The sequence below is a fragment of the Aspergillus melleus genome, assembly GCF_016097325.1.
Source record: "Aspergillus melleus strain CBS 546.65 chromosome Unknown contig1, whole genome shotgun sequence".
In the NCBI taxonomy this organism is placed as follows: Eukaryota; Fungi; Ascomycota; class Eurotiomycetes; order Eurotiales; family Aspergillaceae; genus Aspergillus; species Aspergillus melleus.
Genome location: NW_025763370.1, coordinates 2512220 through 2528732, shown reverse-complemented (window position 1 = coordinate 2528732; position 16513 = coordinate 2512220). Strand labels below are relative to the sequence as shown.

Sequence of the window (16513 nt, the reverse complement as noted above, 5' to 3'; positions counted from 1 at the left end):
CTATAGTACTTTGGGTCATATCGGTCCGTCTTGTCCTGTTTAACGAGTATGCAGGGGCTGGAGTTGGATTTAGGGTTGAGTGCAGAAGGCAGTATACCTTCTGGTACGGAGATAGCATGTGGCTTAAGGCCGATGGTATCTACCAAGATTCGTTGCCGAGAGAACTTCTGCCTCTAGAATTATACCTTTACACTCTGTAGATATTAATTTCATTTACCACAACACTAGAAAGCAATCTCGAGCAAGACACCATATCTACATCCAAACGCCCGTCACATGACTACGCGACGGAAGCGCGTTTCTCTCCGCACCACGGACTAGATCTCTCCCTCTCCCCACCACCATGTCCAGGACCATCCCATCCCCACCCCCATGGATCCCAATTCCAACAACCCCATCAATCTAACACCAATTCTCGATGGCCTGAACTTCGCCCAAAGCAATGCGGTCGCTTCACCCGCCTCCATCCTTCAGGTCCTTGCGCCTCCGGGCTCGGGGAAAACCAAGACTCTGACGGCGCGCGTCGCGTATCTGCTCGCGTACCATGGCTATCGACCGCAGGATGTCATTTGCTGTACATTCACAATCAAAGCGAGTCGGGAGATGCGGGAGCGGCTTGGAAAGTTAATCGGTGAGCAAGTACAGTCGAGGCTCATTCTGGGGACGTTCCATTCGATCTGTCGAAGGTATTTGGTGCGATATGGGCATTTGATTGGTCTGAGGAAAGGGTTTGGGATCGCAGATTCGAGTGACAGTTTGGCGGTTATTAGGGTGGGTTTATTCCCCCTTTCTATGCTTTCAATTCTGGTTGGTGGGAGAGGGAGAGCATTATTGAAATTACTGGAATTGTTTCAAATATCCGGTTTATACTTATCAGAATCCTACAGAGAATCGTTAAGCGGTTGAAGTTCAGCATCCAACCCAATACGGCCCGATCGCGAATTTCTCACCAGAAAGCCCACGGCATCAGTCCTGACGAGGCCGCAGCCAAGTACGGCCCCAATAATAAGGCCCTGGAGCACCGGGAGTTCATCCAGGTGTATCAAGAGTACGAGGAATATATGGCGGCGTCGAATCTCCTCGACTATGACGACCTGCTTCTCCGATGCGCGGAGCTCCTTCGCAAGAATCCCGACTGCGTGTCTAATGTCCAGGCTGTTCTGGTCGACGAGTTTCAGGACACGAATCACATACAATACGAGTTGATGAATCTGTTTGCGTCCCGAAATCGCCGCATCACGGTCGTCGGCGATCCCGATCAGAGTATCTATGGATTTCGGTCCGCGGAGGTCAAGAACCTGGGCCGATTGCAAAAGCTGTACCGCGACGCGTCGGTCGTGTTGCTCGAGGATAATTATCGGTCCTCCGGGTCGATTCTGAACTCGGCACAGGATGTCATCGAGCAGGACTCGTCAAGGCCAGCGAAGAAACTAGAGCCGACGCACGGCGTAGGTACCATGCCGGTTCTGCGCAAGTTGCCTTCTGCGGAGGCGGAGGCGCAGTGGATCGTGATGGAGATTCGCAGGGGCATGGCCATGTCGGGGAAGCTGTTGAACTACTCCGATTATGCCATCCTGCTTCGCTCGGCGGCGCTTTCACGGCAGATCGAATCGGAGATGGGGAAGCAGGGCATACCGTATAAAATGGTCGGCGGATTGAGGTTTTTCGACCGAGTTGAAATCAAGCTGCTCCTGGATTATTTGAGGGTTATAAGTCAACCTGGGAATGCGGATGCGTTGCTACGGATCATCAATGTACCCTCGCGGAAAATCGGAGAGGAGACGATTCGGTCCTTGCTGAGTGGCGCTGAGAAAGCACAAAAGACTCTCTGGGACTTCATCAAGGATGTGGCACAGGGTCGCAGGTCGACTGAGAAGCCCCTGTCCAAGCCTACGAATAACGGCTTGTGCACTTTGGTTGGCCTCATCGAGTCGTCACGGCAGAAACTCCAAGACTGTGAAGATGGCTCGGCCCCGAGAAAACTTCTTGACTACGTGATTAAGAAGCTGTCATTTCGGGACTACCTTACGACGACTTACGGTGCGAACGAGGAAAATCGATGGGCTAATGTGGAGGAGCTTCTAAACCAGGCGGACGATACGGCTGGACCCGAGCAGGAGGTGCAACCGGACGACAGCCTCCCCGAAATCCAAGGCCTTGAACAGCAGCAAGCTCATGCGGGGGAGGAGGCGCTGTCCCGTTTTCTGGCGAATGTGGCTTTGTCTACGGAGGTTAAGCCACAGGAGGGTGCGGAAGACGGAGAGCAGTCCCAGGAGAAAGTGACCATTTCCACCATCCATGCAGCAAAGGGACTTGAATGGCCCGTGGTGTTTGTACCGGCCGTAATTGACGGCGTCATTCCTCACTCGCGCGCAGAGGACTGGGACGAAGAGAGGCGATTGCTTTACGTGGCCATGACTCGCGCACAGGCGCTGCTATATCTGAGTTGTCCTCGTCAGCAGGCCCGGCAGAGCGAAGAGACGAGCGTGTCGACGTTTCTTCCCGATGCGATCATTGATTCGCGCTTTCGACTGGTTGGGCCGAACCTGCAAGAGAAAACCATCTATGGAATCGCAGACATCTTGCGGCGACCGAGACCGTCCAACGAAGCGATGATCGAAGGCCAGGTCTCGCTGCCTTCCGTGCATGACGATCGCTGGACCGCTGCGGGCGAGGAGGCTGCCGACGCCGTGTTGCGCTGGGATGGCTCGCGAGCGGTCGAGATTGTTGTAGAGCCCTGCGCGAAGAGACGACGGTATGATTCGGAACAATGGTCGACCACCCTCGCTGTCACACCCATAGCAACTTCGGCAAACACCATGGGAGGTTCAAATTACAGTGCGCCGCAAACGACCATGTCGCTCGGCTTCTCGACCGCTCGCCAGTATATCGCGTCCAACTCAGCGGCAGGCGACCAGGGCTCACAGCCCCCTTCGAAGTTGGACAGCAGTAAGCCAAAGCCCCGGGGCGCCGGCGCCGGGGGTCTAGGTCGACAGTCCGATGGCCTGACCCAAAAGAGCATATCGCGATTCTTCGGTCAGCCTTCTTCCTCAGCCCCAACGCAATCAAAAGCCCACGAATCAACAGCGACAGACCGCCAAATGCTGAGCCAGGATCAGGGGCAGAGCCGGAACAACAATCGAAGAGGCGTGCCGGGGGCAGCGGTCCAGGCTCCGTCGTCCAATCCGGGGTTCAAAAGCGTCATCCCCAGGCAATATTCGACTTATCGACCGCAACCACAGCGACTGCAACCCACTCGACCGGTTCTCGAACCTTCGGACCCGAATTGTTACACGTGGCTGGCGGCGTCGTCGTCGTCGTCGTCGTCGTCGTCCCAGGCCGCCTCGGAGAAACCGATATTGCGCGGCGGTCAAGAAAAGGACAGCAAAGAAATGTCCGACCAGAGCGAGGCAAAAGGAGGAGGGTGGGGAGCAAGCGAGGTTAAAAGGCCTGAGCAAGAGTCGGTCGCCGGCGTTCGACCAGTGACCACGTATCACACGACCACGATGTCCATGGTCCAAGGGGGATCGGGCCTGCCACCACCACGACGAACGCTAGGGATTCGTCGAAGCATGAATGGGTGGGAGGAACGGATGAAGAGGGTGGGCAACGAACAGACTCGATGAAAGAAATTGATGAATGGACAAGTTTCTAGCCGGGAAGAGGGAGGGGAAAGAGACCCCGGCTCCCCCGTTAGGATCTTGTGAAACCGTGAGCGAGATGGGGAATCTGATAGGCGCCTTGTTTTTTGGGCGCCTTGTCCTGTTTCGGATGTACTACGACATATACGTTGTGTCTAGTCCTTATCTATTTCATGTACCACTACTAACGACCGTCTCCATACTTCCGTCCGATAAAAGCACGGATCCAGCAATAAAAGATGGGGTAATATTGAATCAATCCCGCCTGATTTGTCTGATGGGGTCTACTCTAGCCTAGTCGGCGCGATATTGGGATGTTCGTTTTGGTCTGGGAGACTGCTGGATGCAGTCCGATTGAACGCTTCCCCACCCCCAGCGGAGCATTACCATTACTGGTCTGTCTACCAACTGGTCCGAGGCTCCCAGTTCGGTTAGGCATAAACATCAGGCAGAGGACAGACCTGACTGACTAAGCCGACAAGTCACTCCCTTTAGAGAAGTACCTGTACACCGCAGTCCAGACCGGTCACCTCATCCAATAGAACCCGCCGATCCACGCAGGTACAGCTGGCATTGACTTTGCGTTGTACGGAGGTGGCTGGTGCTGGGGTACTCGGTACTGTGGCGGGGAGAAAGGATTTTCCGGGCCGAGGTGGTGATAGTGGAGGACCTTGAAGCTTTGTTTTCTAGCAGAACACATCTATCTCGGTGATCAGAATCATTATCAATACGATCGTTAAGCCGTCTAGTTGCATCATATTCCAGTCGTGTAGGCATCAGTACCCTCAACCCCTTGTACTTGACCCCTAGATCTTATAGCGCTCCGCAGTCGTACCGCCCTTTCAGTACTTACATCTAAGGGAACCAAGTGCCTCACTCCAGTAGATCCTAAATCTACCAGATTTGCTTGCGAGAGTAAATATCCCCAAATCGAGTGGATTGAATTTAGCCGCCCGCAACTTCGCCTTGCTTTCTTTTGCCTCCCGGTTCAAACAGAAAAGAACGAGCAAAGCACACCCTCGTCCGCTGTCCCATCTTTACTCCCTCCATTATTCAAACCTCTTGCTCTCCGCTATACCCTCTCAGACACCATGGCATCGACAGCACCCGCAATGCTTGAGGTGCGCAACCGCTAACGGCGAGCGCTTCTGCGCATCAAAGAGCAGATCTGCGACTTGCAAACAACCCCGATCGACTTCCAAGATTGCACGAAAGCGTGTATTCACCAAGGTCCCTTGTCGTTAGATGAGAAAGCTGATGACCGGCCTCGGTTCTTTACTCCCTATCGCGATGAGTATTTCACCCATAAGGAGCTACCGGAGTCGTTCCACAACCTCAACCCCCAGGAGGAAAATCACATCAATGTGCAGGGCTTGCACCTCTTCATGGAATCATATCTTGGCTCGGTTTACACCCAGAAACCTCGTGGGATCTACTATCGAGCGTGAGTATCTTTGGATCCCCTCATGCCCCCTTCCCCCAGGAAGTTTCTTGCTAACCACCGCATAGTTGGGGCGATCTCAACTTCGGCGAGCTCTCGGAACCCAAATATTTCTGGCAGGTCTCGTTCACCTGTCTTACATCAACCAAATTTGACCGCTACTTCCGTCCAGTTCTCGGCCCCAACGAAGCTCTGCCTCACGTGAAGTGCATGATGGAAAGTGACTCCGTGGAGGATGACCGCCTGCTCCGAGGAGAGATCATTACCATAATTCAGATTATGGCCGGTCGGCTCAATACCAAGTCTGTCCGTGCCCATGTCATGGCCCCAGTAAGTCGCTTCTTTCTCAGAGTCCTCCTTTCAGTACTGTACAGTACAAACGAACCCCGTTGCTGACCGTCGCTCTTTTTCCAGGTGATGCTCTACTCCATCATGGGACCTCAGCACCTTCGAGTTTTGGAGGCATATTTCACCGGTGAAAACCTCGTTATCCGGAAGACCAAATTGTACGACATGACCAAGTATGATGCCTCCACGCTGGATCAACTCACACGCTGGTGGTTGGGACATGCCGGTGGCCAAACCACGGTCATAGACCGAGAGCTGTTGGACTCATAATGTCCCTGGACAGCTGAACAGCTGAACTGATGAGTTGACGACCATTTTTTTGAGGCGTTTGAAATCTTGGGTGGCTGGCGTTGTGCGCAATGCATTCTCTGCGGTCTCGTTTCTTCCTATGTGTATTATCGTCCTTGTAACGATTGGAGTATTGAAATACCAACCCTGCATGAAACAATTTGATATGACAATAGCGAGCATAATTGGTACTTTGCGTATTTACAACTCGTTGGCTTTCTCTTATAAACGCCAGTTTTCGGTCAGAAGAGGAGTCCAGATCAAGTCTACACTAGGTAGCCATTTCGAAACAAATGTAATGAGTTACTGGCATTGAGATAAATACAAAAAAATCCAGCTTCTGGATTCAAATCAATTGCATCATTTATCTCAGGCACCCTGGAAGCACAACCAGAGATCATTCCCATCCAAGCATGACACCTCGGCATTCAGGCATTCAATGCTTAGGCAGCGAGGCATGCAGCACCAGGCAGATTCCAATGGCGGTCAGGCCTTAGTCCTACGTAGTACTGCTTTCTGGCGGTGAAGACAATCCAACAACTAACTCGATTCAGTCGGGTCCAGACTCTGGACGGGTGAAATTGTTGAGTTGCCTGAGGTGGTCAACACTGGATCCGTACTTCCTGTAGTTGGTTACTCCGTGGAGGCCTTGGATTCTGGGCATCCTTCATCACGGGAACAGGTCTCTGGCACTTGCCATCCAGTTAGTAGTTAGTCTCCAGCCTAGCCTAGCTAGCTAGCTAATTACTCCGTAAGTTACTGTAGTTACTTAGTCGGACATACGTAATTGCTACCTCTCATAGCTCCAACGAGACTATCTCGAGTCTAGACCTGTCTGGTCTAGCTCCGAACACCCGATTCCGTCGAAGCTGTCCAGACGACTCCACTCGGGTCCAACAAGTAAACAACTGGACTGACCTTGAAAGCGACGCTAGCAAGGGTACGACGCTAATCCCGTTCAGGACCGATGAAGTGGCCGTTTTTGCCGACGTACCCTCTCTTGCTGTGCTATCCTCTGGAGGTGACTAGTCTATTATCGGTCTAGAGTCTGGTCAATAGGTACCTAGGTATGTACACGGTAGTACACCGTACGCAGTGGTCTGTACCCCCTCATACAGACGCGAAAGGAAAGGAAAAGCAGGCAGGCAGGCTACATACGCTATTTCCAGCCCGGATTAGAGTTACAGGTTATCGGGGATCGACTGGCTAGATACGTACGAGAGAGGACGCAATGCGATGCTAAATGCCAATGCCAACAGACTTCGGGGGTAGAGTCAGGAGGAGAAGGCCCATATGGTAAGGTATGGCAGTCAATCATGCGACCCGGACGGAGAGAACGGCACGTCGTACCTACAGCTCAAAGGAGTAAACACTATCCCGAATATGGTTAGCAGAGTGGTTCTGTCTTAGTCATCCGTAGAATGAGGCAGCCGGGTTTCCTCGTCCTGATTGGTGTATTCATAAATAGGACTGGACCTTGTTGTCAGGTGATGTCTTTGTCTCCTTTAGGAAGGGAGGCCCATCGTAAGGTATTGGGCAGTATTAGAAACGAGAAAACACATCAACACGCCCCAATTTTGCCGACGCCTTGCTGTACAATACGGTCCGAGCCATACAGTCTCAGCCACGTCTTTTCCCCTTCCAGACTCCCTGAATCAGCCTCATCAGGCAATGAAACTGTGGCTGGAGCACCGAGCAGGCAGACTTTCTTTCCTTCTTTCGTCCTTCCTGACGGTCTGTCTGTTTGCCTGTCTGTCAGGCTGGGATGACGTCCGGTTTGCCGCCTCACTTCCTTTTGATCCTATTTCATCTTGCCCCTGTCAGTGGCGGTGGAATGGGGCTTCGACAAGACGTTCCAGATTCATGTTTAGGCTGGCATCGAAGGGTCTGGGTTTGGGGGATCTTCCAGAAGGGTGAGAGAATGGAGTTTCTCCTTCCTGGGATGACGTCGTCCTTTGTTTCTTTTTTAGTTGTCGGATTATGGTTGAAGGCATTGATAGACATGGGCCCTGAGCCATGCAAGATGACTGATCGCTCTCTTTTTCATCTTTGATTTATTTCGATTTGGGAATTTCTGATTGGGATTTAGTTCCAATGCTCGAAATCCAATTTATTTTTAACCTAAAATAATAATTTCTGGGGACGTTCTATTCCCTTTTGGCGATTCCTCATACTTCTGGGGAAACGTACAAAAAGCTGCTTGGGTCCGGCTCCTCCCCCTGCTCTCTTATCCATCATCAATCCATCTATCTATCCTCATCTTGCACATCAATTCTGTGAACAATTCAATTCATCCCAAAGCCTCGTCTTTTTCATCTTCTCCCTCTGTTCAGCTTAGAGTGAGAATCGCCTTGCTCCGCCACCCAGAATCACCTTATATACTCCGGTTCCTTCCCTTGTCTCGATCGACTCGGACTTCTTCATCAGACCAACTCCTCAATACTCTATCTATCATCTTTCCTCTGTCATCTATCATCTATCACAATGCCTCACAAAGTCAACGAGTCCAATTCCACTCTGGCCAGCTCCGGCAGTAGCGGTGACCGAGTCGTTGTCTCGGATATGCGAGGTAAGTTCGTCAGATCCTGGTGGCCCCCGATTCTCACTAGGACCGTCACTAACGGGAAGCTCTATGCGTCTAGGGTCCAATGCGGTTCCACGGAGAACGCAGCCCCCGGTGGTTGTCCATAATCAGGGGGGTCAGATCTACGACGAGACGCGACCTTCGGATTGGGATAAGCAGCGCTGGAAGTAAACCTGTCTCTTCCTTCGGTGCTCTCTCGCTCGGCGTTCCCCTACTGGCTTAGGGAGCTGAGTACTCCGTACTCTGTACAGGAGACAGGGAGACAGAGAGACAGGGAGACCCCAAGCTGCTGGCCAGCACCCTAGTCTCATTATCGCCGGGTCTGCTGATTATCCGCGCGGCTTTCCAAAAGTGAGGCGGCCGCCGATCGACACGACCCCCTATTATTCTTTCCTTTTCTTTTACGACTCATTACCGTCCTTTTTTTCTATATTTGTTTTTATTTGTTTCTGACGGAGTACGGATACTTCGTCGGATGTACGATTCTGCGGGCTTTCACTCTCGTTCTCGACCAGCCCTCGACGGGCGCTCTTGACTTCGTGACTTTCTGGACCTCCGTCAAGTCGGTCACCGCAACAATGACGGTCGCTTCGGTGCTTCCTTGTGGCCTTGGGGCTTGGAGGGATTCCTGTCCCCCCTGGATCGGTGGATGCACCGATGCACCCCCTGTTTGTCCCCGGATTTGACTTGTCCTGACTTGTCTTGGTCGGGGTCCTTTTTTCCTTTCTTGTTTCTTGTATTATTTCTTATTTTTCATTTCTCCTTCTCGTCTCTGGTACTACTCCGTTACGAGATTGTCTGATTTCTTTTTTTATTTCTCTTACTAATCCCCCTGTCTCATCATCCACGTGTTACCCTCCGGTCTGGAGCCTTCAAACAGGAGATTCTCTGTTTGACACGGTTGGATTACGCTTCCTGTCAGAGGGTCCGAAAGAAAGGGAGAGTTCAGCCCGCTTCAACCCTTGCATCCATCAAAGTGCCTGCAACAGGGACCGGCATCCTCTCTCTTTCTCTCGTCTCTTTGACTTGATGCCGATGTTTCAGCTCCTGTATTTCTATTTTTATTTCTATCTTTGTGTTCTTCTGTTCGCATAGCGTCGGTTTATTTGGAGAATTTCGGGTTTTTCTTATTGGTGTCCAACACTGCTTCTGGTCTGGTCCCGATCAGTGTCATACATCCTACTTACTGATCATGTCATGTCATGTCGCTCTTTGATTCGCTCGTTTTGATGATCTCGTCGGTCTCGTCTGGTGGATGATGGTTGGTCGGCTGTGACGGTCTCGACTTTCAACGTCAACGTCAGTGTCAACTGTCATGCTGCATCCACCGGTTGGCAACCGATCCCTTATGTCTCTATACTCCCACTGTTGATTCTCTGGCATGACTACTTCCTCACCAGATTGTTTACTATTACTATCTTGATATATTAGATGTGATTTTAGTGTATACTTATGCTATATTATACAACATTACAAGAATTTCTCCTCTCTGAAATCCTACTTAATAACTAAAATCCACCGATTTAGTTAATCTAATTCTACTCCTCATATCCAACCCAGTAAAATGAAGATCTTACCAATCCATCTAATCTCCCCTCCGGAAAACAGTGCACAGAATACCCCAACCCCAACCGCAGATCACTGAGTTGTCATCCACCACACCCAACGCAGAGCTAATGTACCTACCTACTTCGACCTACAGGTGCCAGCTCAACTCAATTCCCCCTCGTGCATTCAACCTAGTCTGCAGTGACACAGTATACGGTTAATTCACTTGTGCATTTGCGCGTGCATACCAGCCACCAGCCTGCCTGCTACCCAGTCGTTGGTGGAATTGTCGGTGTTCAGGTAATCCAACCCTACACCTACCTATCTACCTATGTACATATCTGTCTGTCTTTCCGTTAATTATCCAAGTTTTGTTAAAATGAGGTGGTTGGTCTGTTCTACGTATGTATGTACAGTACAGTAGGATGCTTGTTGTCTTTGCATCTCTGCAGACAAGGCAAGCGAGGTAAGCGAGGTAAGAATCTCCAAATTCATCGGGCTTGTTGGTCTGATCTTGACCTATCGAGTAGATGTGGTTGAGTATTCGACGTCTCATACTTGCGCATACCGCGTTTAGAATGTTGAATTGGGTTGGGTTGTAGGGCTAGTGAATTCCGTGGGGATTAGGGAATTGGTGCTGGCGATGGCGAGGGATTGGACTCCGTGCGTGATATCCTAGTGTAGATAGATATCTGGATATTCACAACTTGGTGGTGACTATGCAATGGAGAGATGTCATGATGAATGTCTTGTAGGGAATGGGATGGTGAATTTGTTTCTTCACGGGGGGAGATAGACCGTCTCTTTGGCTCTTCTCTCGTCTTTTCTTCCTCCTCCTCCTCCTCCTCTTTTTCTTCTTCATTATGGTCGTCGTCGTCGTCTTCGAGTATGTCTCCTTTTTCTCTCTTCGCATCTCCGCATGATCGTTCCGTTCATCTATAGCAGAGAATCCTGCCTCTCGCGATATACCTATATGTATAGCTATATCCTTTCAATGTGGCCATGACATTGCAGATAGACTTAGTGCATCTATTCCATTGATCCTCGCTCAAAGTCCTGTTGGCCGATTACATTGGATGATTACGAGGCCAATTTTATACTCAACCCGCTACCAAGCCACCATGATGGAGCCCCGGTAATGGGGCCGCGTAACAACCAAAATCGAAGATTTAGCGCATATCCTTGTTGGACGAACTTACAGGGCTGATGGGACTTGTCCTAGAATAGCTTACCCGGTTGCAAAGAGAGTGTATCTGCGAAAATAACAGCATCAGAAACAGCAGGACCAGCAGGAGCAGTGCAAGGACAAAGGCAAAGAGATCGGCTGGTCTTGATCTTGCTACTCGGGATTGTATATCTTGGTATCTGCTTGATGCTATGAGATCCAAGAAGTAAAGGTCTTCCGTGGGTTTCCTCATTCTTTTCTGATTCTGGACTCTTCAAGGGGAAAGGGAGTCAATAGCTAATCACAGAATATAGTTGATCATGGTCTGGTAGACATATCTGTTCTACCATCTCTATGGCGATATGCTTGTCCGTGCCAAACCGACTAACATATCTATCAATCGAGATTTCATGGCTCAGAAACAGCTGCGTTTCTTGAAAAAGCGAAAACGTGAGCCTACATATCAATATAGACTTTTTTATATGACTATAACTAACGCCATACTGCAGTGCCTAATGGCCGTATAGTAGTTGGAGGCTAACTGCGTGCAGCAATGTCTCCTGCCAATCATGCCGACACGCATGGTCCCGGAATAATGTTCATCGGTTGTTGTACTATTGTGGCCATGGTTGAACCCTATTACCCCATGGATCACCGATCGTTATGCAGAGATGGCCATTGTCCAGCAATACCATTCTTTCTATAAACATCCAATTCCACCTTTCTTCGACATGGTTGTCCTTGTTCCTACACGAACTTTCCGTGACTACAACCCTCGTCTGAATGAGCGCTATATCTGTCGACACCCAGGCGAAAGCGATCTTGTTGGGGACACACCCGTGGTCGCCGTTGCCAAACCACCTTACTTATGGCCAGCCAACATACTCTGGGTAGGCCCAGAACAATCCTAGGCACTGCTCAGGGTGCCGGGGTGGGATAGAAGCACCTTGCGAATAGGTCGACCGGCGGGTTCATACATGGGGGCGTATGCCCGGGCCCATGGAGTCCAAGCTACCACCACCAATGGCCAGACCAAATTGGTCGGCGAGTTCAGGATCCATTAGAGTACCGAGTACAACTCAGCCACTGGCTAAAGATAGGCGAGATCGAGTCCTAGGTAAGCCAATTTTTCTGTTTATGCTATCCCGGTTTGTTTGTACTAATAACTTGGTGTCTAGGACAAGTGGCGAAATATCTCGACGAAAATACATGCAAGTATGTATATTGCGCCCATGGAAAGGCTATCTTCTTAAACGTGTTGGACCTATTTCGCCTTGCAATATCTCCGATAATCATGTTCCTGTATGTACAAAGCATGTTGGAGCGAAATCGAATACGACAGATCTCACGATATACGGTCAAATCCAAGGCATCGTCCGCTCGTTGAAATGGCCCCCTCCCGGAGAAAGTCTGTGCACTTCGAGGTCAACGTCCCCATGGCCACCATTGCCGTGAGTTCCATGTATAAAAGGACTTCTTTGAGTCTGATATTGACTGTCTTTGAAGGGGGAAACCCGGCGGGACATTCTTCGCCCCTCCCCCGGCAGTGCCGCGGCCGAGTTCCTCGTGAGCGTTCTTCTTTATTGCTCTTCTTAAGGCTTCTTATTCTGACATTCTGGCATTCCTCTCAAGGGTCGTGTTAGCGCCAGCCAGACGTCCCGAGTACACTTGTTCTGTCGCCGGGGACGTGGAGACCGCATTTCCCTTTTTTGCGTTGGAGGCACAATCAAATTATTCAGACCAGGCTCGTCTTCAAAATCTACACACCAGCGCGCTAATGCTAAGAAACCTACGATTACTCTACAAAGAATGCCACCAAGGCACGGATGATTTTGATGGCAAAGTACACGTTATTACGGCCACTATGACCCGCAATGAACTCAATGTGTATGGATATTATATCGGTTGTGATTCCAGCATTATCTGGTATGAGCACTGCTTAATGTGCTCCTGGAGCCTCTCAGGAAGCAGGGCCCAGGAGGCGGCGGCAGCAGAGCTCTCTTTGGAGAGCGAACTGTCGTCACTGAAGGACATGACAACGGGTCTCTATTCAAACAGCCCTCCCAACTAATGTCCGCGGTCAGATCAGCCACCAATGGGTATGACCTTCGGTCCTAAAAGCAAGGAAGTCAAGATCTTAGGGCAAGAACCGAAGATCGTCGCTCGTGTCTTGCTGCCCCCACTGCTGTCAATTGGGCTGAGAAACCGTAATCAGATACATCGATATCAGCGCTACACTCACGGGGACCTACTTGAGACATCTTCAGCTTCGCAATTCCAGGCTTGCTTGTGGATTGCTTCGAAGATATCTCGTGGGGTAGGTAGCGCGGTCATGCGTTTTACCGATGGGAAATTGCCCCCGATATAAGTCTGGGACAAGCATTGGCTTAATCTTCCGGGGTCATTCTTGATAGCAACATAATTTTGCGTTGAATAGGCCTTGTCCCTTCAAGCCGGACATTTGAATTTTCTGCTTGATGTGACCACCTAGTTGCAAATCAAAAACAACATGGCGAAAGAGAGGGTCTTTTACGTCTTCCGCACCGCGCCATTTTACTACTACACCTGTTCTGTCAACAACAATATGAGTTCCGGGCATTTGTACCAGCGTTTGTACCCTTCCAGTCAGCATTGAAACCCTAGAAGTATCTGCATCGACCATTCTCTCGCCTTTTAGACTTATGACCGCTACAGAGATGTCAAACCACCGATGGAAACCAACACATACTGTGTCAGCACAAATGGTTATTGAAGATACATTCCTTTGATTCCAGCCAAAACTAACGCCGGTGATTCAATGCTCGCAATCTACTTCGGAAGGCAGCCAAAAACAGCTATGTTCCATATCAGGGATGAAGATCTTAAGGAGACAGAGCCCAACAGTTCGGTTTGGATTATATACCCAGTCTTTTTACTCAAGATTATCGGCATCGTCAATTGCGGTGATAGCAAGCAGCTTCGGTCGACGGTGCTTTATGCATTTGACCAACCGAAGTTGAATGGGTTCTCCGCATATGGAAGAACACGTACATATTTTGGCACATTTTAACAATAACGGGTCTTCCATTCGTATCCTCATTACCACATATGCCGTCGAATGTCTAGAACTGAACCTACACCGTGCACGGTCTCTGGGGAACCTGGTTGGACCGACGACAAACACCTCTGGTAAGATGCACCTCACGTTATCGTGGGATACGTTCGCTCTCAACCTCCAAAAACGCTCTCACGGAATCCTATCAGAATTTCTGGAGGGCTGCGGACAGAAACTTGTAGTTTCTACGCCTCGATGGACGCACTTGGCGGCGGGTAGAACTGGTGATCTGTGATGCAGGTTTGTGTTTTGGGTCTGCCCGGATTTTCTTTTGATTCTTATGCCATGGATATTGGTACTTGGTTATCATTCTATGGCCACGACGTTGATTACGCACAGAGAGCACTGGCCGATTGAATTAGGCACGTTCCAAACGGTATGCCTGTTCAATTGCCTGTCGACGGTTGGACCCCAGCGAAATTTTATTTCATCAAGGCCTCGCGACACCATTGATAACGCCGCATTTAACTACGCAAATCGACCCACTGACCAGTCAAGAATGAACCGATTGCAGATCCAGAGGATACATTTCCTGTCCCGTGGCTATCGATACTGGGAACGACAAAGTGGAAACTGTTAATGATTTAATCGAACCAGTCCAGAAAGACTGGGAAAAGATCCGAGAGTCAGTAATCTCCAGTATGACCAAGATAACATCGCGTCTTGAAGGCAGTCTGACTATCAAACTGGAATATAGCATGTTCAATGCCCAAAACTCAACCGTCATAGACGACATACTATGATCTATATATCCGACCTACAGGGAAGAGCTATTAGATTGTTACTAACAATTTAATCTCATTCAATGCCACCAGAAACCGACAGTGTCACGGTGGTCAGTCGGAGGACTACTCGAAATATGCCACATCTATCCATTCTCATTGCATGAGAAGCAGACGAGGCGTTCGAATAGGTCGTCAGTGGTTTTGGAGACAGCTCTCATTTTTCTGAACGAATGCGCGGTTAAAAAATGGAAAGATGCTATCCTAGGACCAGACGGAACAGAAACGCTTCTAAACAGACTCACATCATCCACTCAAGTCCGTTCGTTTTCGGACTATGGAAACTTGCACACCTATCCTCTCGTTGAAAAGAAAAGCCAAACGACCCTTGAACTGCACTTTTTTCTAGTCTGAATAAATATGGCCTCTTCCAGCGTTCCATATACATATATGGCCATGATTCACCATGCGATGTTGCTTGCACAAGATTATGATTTTGGGAATTACTACCAAAATTGCAGAAACAATAACACTTACGAAAACGAGATGGTTATCACCATTTCACTCGTCGCGTGTGTATGCAACCTCTCAGCGTCTCATAATACTCAATGACATCAGGTCCTTGTCTATCGTGAGCCCCGCAGGCTCGTCACTTCATCGCATGGAGATGCGCAAGCTTAACCTAACTCACGAAAGATATTAAAAGAGCATATACAGACTGCGGCTGGTCCTACTGCTACGGGGAAGCATTCCCTCTATCCAAAGCACGATTCCTCGCCAGATTCGATCAACAATGGCGCAGGACCACAAGCTTTGCCTTCCACAGAGCGACAAGAAAGAGTACTCTGAAAAGTCAAATATTCGAGCTACACTCGTTTGTCTTGTTTTATGTACGTCTTCCTCGATCCCTATGCTATAGATAGCTTGTCTGATAAGGATTCGTCTAGGGTGGGCAAATGTGTCTGCTATCTCAAGCCAACCTCAGCCTGCTGGACCTTCTCTTTCTCATTTCCCCTAGTGTCATTAAGATGATAGTACTAGGAAACTCTTTCAAAGAAAGTCTCTTAACGCGCAAAAGACAAATCAGAGATCATGCCCTTTCAAAAGGAGGATTAGAAAAAGATCTGGAGATGCACGAGGCAAAAGAACTCAAATATAACCATTACCCGGCGAATATTCGGTTTTGTTACAGCAACAGGTTGAGCCAATTGAACCCAAGGTCATCTCACAAACATCGCTTATAGTAATCTTCGGGTTGCTGATCTATACAAGCACATCTATATCTCTATTTGTGGAACTGGGAATGGTCCATCCACGAGCAGTCCCGGACGGTATGGAAGAGTCCCAACCGGATAACAAACACTCCCGTTTTGTTCGTCTCGATCCTGGTACCTCTGGTCCTGAAAGGACCTGGAGACTCGAGTTCAGGGTTTGTCGTCGCGTTGCTCTGATCCGAAACGCGCTGAATCTCCTATTCCTGTGGGAATGACTGCCGAATTCTGGAAGACCGCCTAGCATCAACTTGAATCCGAGCCACGCTTTACGCACATGCCCGACTTATTGCTGCCATTTTGGCCGCTTGCAAAGCGAACAGACGCTTAGCAATCCATAAGTTCACAATTGCAAAATGATCTTACAAACTTATGCTACGCTAGATACAAGCAACTCGATTTCTCTAACAC

General features: G+C 49.6%; 3 protein-coding genes across 3 annotated transcripts; all 3 read left to right on the top strand.

The window, feature by feature from the left end:
* Window positions 1-372: 372 nt before the first annotated feature.
* Window positions 373-3626, top strand: srs2 (ATP-dependent DNA helicase srs2; the record flags this gene model as incomplete). Its single annotated transcript, XM_046082532.1, has 2 exons — window positions 373-771; window positions 888-3626. 2 exons carry the CDS (start codon window positions 373-375, stop codon window positions 3624-3626), a joined length of 3138 nt encoding a protein of 1045 aa, XP_045938489.1.
* Window positions 3627-4732: 1106 nt separating this feature from the next.
* LDX57_000886 (uncharacterized protein) lies at window positions 4733-5700 on the top strand (the record flags this gene model as incomplete). Its single annotated transcript, XM_046082531.1, has 4 exons — window positions 4733-4762; window positions 4808-5085; window positions 5151-5412; window positions 5497-5700. The coding sequence occupies 4 exons, from the start codon at window positions 4733-4735 to the stop codon at window positions 5698-5700; spliced, it is 774 nt and encodes a 257-aa protein (XP_045938488.1).
* Window positions 5701-8202: 2502 nt separating this feature from the next.
* On the top strand, window positions 8203-8473 carry LDX57_000885 (uncharacterized protein; the record flags this gene model as incomplete). Its single annotated transcript, XM_046082530.1, has 2 exons — window positions 8203-8287; window positions 8361-8473. The coding sequence occupies 2 exons, from the start codon at window positions 8203-8205 to the stop codon at window positions 8471-8473; spliced, it is 198 nt and encodes a 65-aa protein (XP_045938487.1).
* Between the last annotated feature and the right edge of the window lie 8040 nt (window positions 8474-16513).